General features: G+C 47.0%; 1 protein-coding gene across 1 annotated transcript; it reads right to left on the bottom strand.

The window, feature by feature from the left end:
- Nucleotides 1-6,013: 6,013 nt before the first annotated feature.
- LOC127776939 (pathogenesis-related protein PRB1-3-like) lies at nucleotides 6,014-6,523 on the bottom strand. Its single transcript, XM_052303494.1, has one exon. The coding sequence runs from the start codon at nucleotides 6,521-6,523 to the stop codon at nucleotides 6,014-6,016; it is 510 nt and encodes a 169-aa protein (XP_052159454.1).
- Between the last annotated feature and the right edge of the window lie 3,153 nt (nucleotides 6,524-9,676).

Below are 9,676 nucleotides of genomic sequence, written 5' to 3' on the forward strand. Positions count from 1 at the left end.
TAAAATTCCCGCGTTATCACTGTTTTATTTAGCCATGCCTATTTACCTTTGTTATGAACTTATTATTGTTATTGTTATTATTACCTTGTTCACCCTAGGATAAACAAAACCCCAACTAGTGGACATTTTATTCATGGTTCCACCAGTATGAATTTAGGTAGATGCTTCGCTGATTAATTAGGCAACATTAGGTGGTTTTATAACTCTAGACTTTGGGAATATTCATATCACCTGGACATATTGGAATGGTTGGATTATTGTGGAATTGGATGCACACCTCCCCCTCTATTCAAAACCCTCAAAATGGTTTTAGGCTGGGCTCGGGGTGCATGGTTTTGATAGTAGCACCTCGGCCACATAAGGACCGGTCTTCGGGCCTCTGTTGCAAAGCACTACCGTACTTCCACATGTCTAATGGGTAAGGCTTAGTTTGTGGCTCAGTCTGGTTATAAACAAAAGTACACGGATGGAGATGGACGAAGTCGGGGGTCGATGGACATCTCTAGGACAAATGAAGGCTACACGAGCTGCGGCCCGATAGTCGAGATGTCATGGCACAGGGCTGGTGTCCTGCTGCTAGGGGCTCAATTCTGCCTGCCTGTCCGGGGGTTCCGGCCGTAGGTGGGTTGGGTCGGTACTCTTGTCTATGGCTAGGATGGGTCGGAAACTATGTCATGTCTTCCGTCCATATGCCGTGGTGGTATGTGGCACGTGGTTGCACGTGAGGAAGACGTGTCTTGTGGGTAAAGATGTACACCTCTGATCAGACTAAAACCTATTCGAATAGCCGCGCCCTCGGTTATGGGCAAGCCGAGCAATGTACCCAAGTTAGTGTTTTAATTCTTAAAACCTGCTTAACAACTAAAATGTGGAATGGTTGGCCTGGGTTGGCTTGGGACGAGCTGGGACCCAGGGTCGGGTTGCCAGTTCGGTCTGAATCATCGTAGGCCTTGGGTTAAGGCAGGTTCGTGTGGGTTCACGGCCTTGATTAATAATATGGTACAGCTCTAGAATCGTGTTTACAAAATAGCTTTGAGCAACTAAGTGTCTTTTAATGCTGCTTACTGCAAACCCTAACCCCCCCCCTATATTATAACTCCATTGTACTCCTTTGCATTTATTCTGCACTTATGGGTGTGTCTTGTTGAGTACGGTGGTTGTACTCAGTCTTGCTCAATTTTTCCCAAACCCAGAAGAGGAGCCCCTGGATGATGAAGGCTTTGGTGTCTAGCTCGTGCCTGCCGTCAAGCGCCTGTGGTCGTCGCCCTAGTCTTCCGCTGTTTCCCGTTTGTCTTTGTGTGTGCTGGGCCTTCGCCGCCCATGTAATAATTAACTATTTACGCTTCCGCTTGTTAAACTCTGAATTGTATCAACCTCTGGTGTACCTTGCCTCCTGGGACAAGGAATAATACACGCGCGTAAGGAACGCCCGTTGGGCTATTCCCGGTCGTGACAGTGCTGAAGCGGAACCAGAGCCTGAGTGTGACTACCCTCAGCAGGATGGCGAGCACCTAAGCATCTAGCGCCCATGAACTTAAACTCCATTGGTTGCGAATCTATATATATATCTGCATTTGTTTAGTTAATAGTTTTGGGTGACATGGTAGACAATTAATTGGTGTATTTACCTTAGTTATATATAGCTGCCATATACCTATTACTCTCCTGGTTGGAAATAGTTGGGATGTTTTATTCATTATGCTTAGTTTTGCTTAGTGGGGATACAACTATATGGCTGGACAGTTTTGTTAATTCTGGGATATGGACAACTTGGTTAATGGGCTAAAAACTGGAGCACTTACATTAAATAATGGTTGATGAAATATGATTGACTTGGACGGGTGGTAGGGCGATGATGGGAGGTATGTTTCCCCTAATGCAGTAGCTCCGTCTGGGTCGTTAAGGACCGAACATTTTGACGTCCATTCAAGCACCCTACGTACTTACCACACACTGTATCCTAGGACCGGCCTGTTTGATTACTAAACCTACTGTGATCATTTACGCCCATCGGAGAAACGTGAGGATTTGGGATCCGCGGAGTGCCCGGTTGGCCGGGGTACGGCAGGGGGTATCTCCCGCGTGGTGAGCCCGCCTTAGTCACATCACACGCACGTGACTGAGTCGTCGGGGGCCCCGGTGTGGTTTAAATGGTTCGGGTGGGGCTAGGAAAGGACATGTGATGAGCTTGAATCACTTGTAGGTCACACCTGTGTGGTGGGCGGCATTTGATCCTTGTTCATCTCGTGTGGGTACAGTTGTACACCTCTGATCAGAGTATAATCTATTCAAATAGCCGTGTCCATGGTTATGGACAATGCTTGATGTGTGCCTCAGTTATGTTAGCATCAAACTTGGGTTATTCTGGTGGGTTTATGTTTGATGGTGATGTTGGCAGACTGTGCCATGATGACATGGAATTTGGTAGTTCCATGGTGGATGTTGTGAGCGCCGTTTGGGCTCATTTACTTGTACATTTCAGATTAATTCGCTTGCTGTCCAGAATTTTATAATGTTGCTAATCAGTTTATTGTGTTATCGCTTTCACTTATATCTGCTTAATAAAATTGGCTTTATGCAAACGTTGAACTTAGATTGCTCTAGGTTAAGGTAAACCTGTATACTTCTCTCTCCCCTTATATATATTTTTATGGGTAAGACTCATGAGTACAATCTTGTACTTAACCCGGCTCCGCTGTTTTTCAAGTGAGGACTCCGGCGTAGAATTGTGCTTCCTGTGTGGTCACTGTTCTACTGGGGGCGGCGAGGGCAGGGAATGATCTTCTGCTGCCTTCAGCTTGGCTCTTGCCTGGTGACCTTGTGGGGTTGTGGCACCACCGGTTTTGTTTTGTGCTTCTGGCTTTTGTTTGAATCTTCCACTGCTACTTGTGTGCTGTTAGATGGGACCTCGGACCCTATTCTGTACCAGATACTTGCTGTACTTAACCCCTTTTTATGCACTTGTGATGATGTTCCAATTGCTTGCGATGAATGTGTGAGGCTAGTCGCATTCCTGGGGATTAGCTGAGCACGAGTAACGGGTTTTGATTGCTTGAGATAATTGGGGATAGCGCTTTGGATCGAGGCACTGGGGTATGCCTTGTTTTCTGGTCGCCGCCTTCGTGTGGTTGACGGGCATATGACGGAGTAGCCTGGCAAGTTATCTTATGGTTTATCTCTTGCGATCGCTACTCGGCATTCCGGTTATTATAGCAGAAGGTGTCAACCGTGATCATGGACACATTGAGGATGAGTGGCTTTTTTATGCGTGTTTGGATCCCACTCCTCCAACAGTATGTGGTGGTCGCGTTGGACACTGGATGGTATAATACTCGGGGTGTCCACAAGGGGTCTCTTGCGCATCCGTAGGTGGTCTAATCATGGCCAATGGTGATCCCTGAATCAATGACAGTAGTGGTGCAAGTGGCGGTATGGTTCGGGGTGCATGACCACTTAGAGCTATGGTTTGATTCAAATGAAAAACATGCAGGAATGTGTATGTAGAGGGCATTAGGGAGCTAACCAAATTTATGGATGGGCCTAGTGTCTTGGATGGTGGTGGCGACACGAGGATCGACCCGTCGGCTGTAGATGGCATCGGCTTCACGGCGGTGGCTCGCTCTAGTCTGTGGGCTGCTAAATGAAGGTGCTCATGAGGCTACTGAAACCCTAAGAGGAATTCCTGCATAAGGAATCGAACTCTAGCTCACCGAGGAAGGAGGAAACTACGGTGATGGCTGGCGGCTGGAGGTAGAGAATATGAGCTCGATCCCCACGTCGGTGGCATCTCTATGGAATCCCTTGGCGCATTTGGCTCCTAAGACCTTGGTTACGTCAGGGGTGCAGCTGCTTGGCCGGAAATGCACCGGGTCAACGGGAACGGCGAAGTGACGCGCGACTATGCACTAGAGCCGACGGCGATGGCGACCGTGGCACCGTGAACTCAACCTGTGCGAAGTGGAGAAATATGAGTATGGATGTGTTTTGCATGGAAAGACGAACACCAGATGATGGGTTGAGGCGAAGCTCACCTTGGAGTGGATGGCGACGATCAAACACTTGTTCCTTGTTCATTTTGTGTGGGTAAAGTTTTACACCTCTGATCGGAGTAAAACTATGCGAATAGTCGTGTCCACGTTTACGGGCGACGCTTGATGTGTTAGTCACTCCATATTAGCATGAAACATGGGTTAAATGGTGGGTACTAGTCATGAATATCTTGGTAGATATTTTGCGAATGGTTATTTGGGCAACGGTGGCCCATAGATGATGGTGAGAGCACCAGTTGTGCTCATTTGTGGTTCATTTTTAGATATATATGCTTTCTGTCAAAAAATTCAGATTGCGATGATTTACAAATGCTCATACTCTCAGCATAGTATTTGCTCCATAAAAGTAGCTTTATGGCAAATCTTAACCCATTTATCCTTCCTTTGAAATAGAAGCTTGCATTCTCCTTTGTACTAATTATATTGGGTATGTCTTGCGAGTACCATTCATATTCATCTTGTTATGTTTCAGGTGAGGATGAAAGTATTGATGTGTGTTCTTCCTGCCCTACACGGGCGGTGAGGGTGGTGAGTAGCTGTTCAACTTGGCTCTTGCCCCAACTGGTCGCCCGTGTAGGATGGTTGACACTCCACGGGTTCTTTTGTTTATTTGAATTTAAGAGACTTCCGCTGCTATTCTTTTGTGTTGTATGACAGGTTTACGAACCCGATTATGTTGGTGGTGGCGGCAGTGGCCAAGGGAGGCAACTGGTGGGCTCCCCAGAGGCGACGGGGCGCTGATCCGGTCTCCCTCTTCCTCTCCCTCTCCATCGGCCTCCCACTAGTGGCATGTAGATCTAGGGAGGGGGGGGCATTGCTCTGGGTGGTGGGGTTCGCGAGATGGCTCGACGATGAGTGGCGAGTCGACGGACAATGACTAAGCGATTTGTTATGTGTTTTGTTCGTGTTGTTATTTTGTTGTTACATGTTCTTGGATAAGTGTTCTGCACTGTTCTTGCAAGATGCTATGCATGGTTGGATATGATCTCTGTGTTCAGTGTTCTTACATGACTAGAGCTAGCATTTGGAAATTGCTGACTGAAATATTCTAGGACATGCAAGATTCATTGTTATTGTTCATTGTTTATGGTTGGATATGATTCATTATGACGTAGATAATTCTGTGATGGTTCGATTGAGCCGAGCAATATATCTTTTTTTCTTTTTGAAATCATGCACACCATAGTTGCCGGTTGTTGGACCGGCACCAATGAGGACTCATAGGTGCCACCAATTTCATGTCCGCTCCAAATCCGGCACCAAAGGGGCTTTTGGAGCCGACACCAAAGGATGTCTTTGTATTGTAGTGTATGGGGTATCATCTAATTTTACTGGAGGTGTACTTTGAATACATTTAGGTGGCATTTGAATCTTCATAAGATTAAAAGCGGGCACGTAAAATAAGAAAGCTATTAAAGTGTGATTAATTGAGTTTTAATTATTAAAAACTTGAAAAATGGATATATTTGATATTTGAAAGCAACTTTCATATAGAAAATTTTCACACAAAACACGCCGTTTTGTAGTTTGAAAAGCGTGCTAACGTAAACCGATGTAAATCTTTATCGAGAAAAGTACCGGGCCTAGCTTATTCTGATATTCGTATTATTGGCAATGATGATTTTTCCCTACCATAAGAAAATAATGAATTTTCCATGGCTTCATCCCTCTGTACTATTTATGTATGTCGTATAAATCTTTTATTATACAGCAACAAGTGGGTTAAAATGAACTATCACGTTCATATCGCCCTGAAATTCCCATTGTTGTATTACGAGCAAAAAGAAAGAACGTACAAGTATAATGCTTTATCATGGAAAATCTAAATTTAGACTACAATGGTATTTGGTTATGTAAACATAAGAGGGAGTTATACACAAGGGGTTAAAATTCAACAATCACGTGAAATTCTACTAGGTGGTGTTTTGCTATACGTACAGCTATTTCTCTAGAGAAAGGTAGTGTTAATCCCCACATCCAGGGTACGGACCTCTCCCGTTGGTGTTGCCCGGTAGATCGTAGCTACACACCACGAACGTGGCGCCGCTATCGCACGTCACGGCGGCGCACCCGAGCCTCGTGGTCCGTGCCCACGTGACCTGCGTGTAGTGCCCGCAGCGCCGCCCCGGCAAGCAGGTGTTGCTCCCGCAGTCGTAGTAGGCGCTCTCGCGGACCCACCGCGCCACCGCGTCCGCGGCCGTCCGCCGCCGCCCGGCGCTGCCCCGGTAGATGTTCTCCCTATACGGCCCACGGGAGTGCTTGAGCGTGCAGTCGTGGGACCTCTTCTCGCCGTACCTCCGCGCGTACGCGGCGAGGGTGCCGTCCCAGGAGAGCTTGCCGACACTGACCTCCGCGCGCGCGGCGTTGTGGGGTTGCAGGAAGTCGTGCGGCGAGTTCTGGGCTTGCGCAAGGTTTGTGAGGGCGACGAGACACAAGATTACTATTGCAGCACGGGCAACACTACTGATCGCCATTTTTGCCTAACCGCCCTAGCTGCTTGCAGAGCTTTATATGATTATATCCGTGTGTTATGTGTAGTATATATATTGTTAGTGATATGCCCTAGAGGCAATCATAGATATAATTGTATCACATATTATATTTACATATTTATCCGACATTGTTTTTTGAAATAGATAACTCATTATTAGTTAATGAATATGTGATTCTTTCATGAGACTCTTTATCTTGTTTGTTAATATTTCTATAGGATCCCTGATCAAATACATATGTAGAACAAATATGATTAGATGATCAGCACATGTATTAATTGATGATCATGTCTCATAGATCATGATATAGAGATATCAAATTAATAATGTGGACACATGTTAGTGAACTTGTTGGATAGATCCAACATGAGACACTGCAAGAGCCATATGTGTTGTGTCATCAGTGATCTTATTTAGTGTTGGTGTTGAATCCTTAGATCTGAGATTATCATGGTTCCCAACATGTGTAGTAGCTTACTTACGGACTGCTATAAACGCTACTCCGTAATTGGGTAGTTATAAAAGTAGTTTTCAGGTATGCTATGAAACATGTAGTGAGATATGAATAATCAAGATGGGATTTGCCCCTCCTATGGAGAGATATCTCTGGGCCCCTCGATGTTGTAGATTATGAAAGTGCATGGCCATACCAAAGGTGATTGAGGAGTCAATCACAAGTTATATAATCTATCAACAGGTTCGGATGAATGATTGAGATATTAGAGGATGGCACATATCTAGCCTTGAGCTTAATCGATATCGTGAGGCAAAAAGGTTCATACAAGTATACACCAGAGGTTCAGCCGATATTATCTTTATGTATACCCTGTGGGTCAATACGTTCTACTAGGGGCCACTGTTGATGCGTAGACCGAAAAGGAGTTTTCGGGTTATAGCCGAGTATACATGAACCTACAGGGTCACACGCTTAATGGGCCAGAATAAGGGGATTGGATGGAGATCCAATATGAGCTTAATTCGGATAGGGATCCGAATAGGAGTCCTACGGGCCTTGGAGGCCCGAGTGATGGCCCCGCGGTGCCGAGGAAGGAGGCGACAACGACAGCCATAGCACCGGCGAGGCGGCACAGGCGGCTGGAGCAGTACAGTGGCGGCAACGCCACTGGACGACGGCGGGAACGCGCCTCCGATGGTCACCGCGCGAAACGGAAGGCAGGCCGGTGGAGAGGAGGTGGCTGCGACGCCGAGGATGGCGACGGCACGGCCTACCGACGCACGGGCGAGGAGGGAGAGGAGGCTGGAGGCGGCCGGCGGCACGGGAGAGAGCGGACGACGGCGGGGAGGGGTGGTGTGGCCACGGGGAGACGCGGGAGGAGGCTAAAACGAGAGAACGGAAGGAGGAGGTTCCATTTTATAGGCGCGGGGAGGGAGCCGGCCACGGGAGAGGGCGGAACGGAGGCGGGAATGGCAGCCGGCGGCCATGGAAGGTGGCCGGGGATGGCGCGGCTGTTCCGGGCGATTAATGGTGCTATTCAAGGAGGAAATTAGGGGGAAAGAGAGAGGAATCAATGGAGTTTAATTCCCCTAATCAATTTTGGAATTAGCCATTTGAATTGAGCGGATTAGAGGAAGGGACGGCGCTAGGGTTCACAGGAGAGAGAGGAAGGAGGCCGGCGGCTGGAGGTCGGGGACGCCTGATGGGCGGGACCCACGCGGGAGGCGTGCGGTCAACGCGCGTGCGGCGCGCGTGCGCGGGAGGGCTGCGGCTCGGCTTGGGCCGGGGCAGGCCCAGGCGGGAGGAGGAGAGGAGGGAGCTGGGCCGAGGGGAGGGGAGAGGGGTGGCCCGAGAGAAGGAAGGGAGGGGGACGGAGCTGGGCAGAGGGGAGAGGAGGCCCGAGAGAGAAGGGAAAAGGGAGGGAGGAGAGAAAGACTTTGGGCTAAACTCGGCCCAAAGGAGGAAGGGGGATTATTTTTAGTTTTTCTTTTTAATAAACTTTGTTAATTGTTGTTGTTGCTTAATAAATATTTCCAGTGCTCTGAAAATTCAAGTAAAATTTGAGGGCTCCTTTTAGACCAAGGAGAATTTAACAAAAATTCTCCGGGTCACATTCGAATTTTTCTTGTACGCATTTTAATGTTTGCAAATTTCTTTTTGAATTTTAATTAATTCTATTATTCCTTTTAAAGAATGATTTTTAATTCGGGATGAATTTATCAGGACGTGACAAATCCACCCCCTTACAGGAATCTCGCACCCGAGATTCGAGAAGGCTAGCAAGAAGATAGGTGGGCGGTCTTCTCTTCTGGTCTGACTTCTTCCGTTGCGTCTTCTTTAACAAACTTGCCCAGCAAAACTTCCCCACTCTGAACTGCTTGGCTTGATCTTCTGTTGCAGATGGAATCTTCTCTTCACCTGACTTGTCCCTGGTTGCACCTCTAGCTGACTTCGACTGGGTTGCGGCACTTGAAGATGGGGCTTTAGTTCCAGAACTTCTCATAGTTCATATCTTTGGCGTTAGCCTCATACAAGTTACCCACTTCACGTTATGCGTCGATTCCAGCTTGTCATTACTAGGATACCATGCTTTTCATCATGAGAATACCACGCTTGGCGTTTCCTTCCAGCTTACCACCAAATGCTTCAGACTAAGATATCCCGCTTACCAAGGATACCATGATTGACAACTTGCCACTAACTGCCTCATATTAGCCTTCCTAGTCTCCGGGTGCTAGATATTTCTACTATTCGATCCAAGGGTAGACCACTCTAACTTTGAATTATGCTTCCCAAGAGAACCAACTTATCCCACTTGACATGCTTTGACGTCTTCCCAAATGACTTTGCTGCTGGACTTGTAACTGTCTAATCTTTATGCTACCAAATCTGATTGTTGGATGTGATTTTGGGACTCTATAGATTATCTTCGAACATATCACTTGGTTCATAACTTGGAATGGTTCTCACAAACAAGCAACTTGGATTCACTTTCTTTACATTCAGTTTACTTTCCACTATTCTCTTCATGCTGTCATCATTTAGCATTCAACGTATTCTTTCGCACCTTCAACCTTGATGTGTTCTTTCCCGATGGATCGATTGCTAGGAAATTGTGTTGAACGATACTAGTGCAAGTGCTTTTATTCTAGGTAGCATCTAATACAGAGCCGAAGGTT

The sequence above is a fragment of the Oryza glaberrima genome, chromosome 6 (assembly GCF_000147395.1).
Source record: "Oryza glaberrima chromosome 6, OglaRS2, whole genome shotgun sequence".
NCBI classification, from domain to species: domain Eukaryota; kingdom Viridiplantae; phylum Streptophyta; class Magnoliopsida; order Poales; family Poaceae; genus Oryza; species Oryza glaberrima.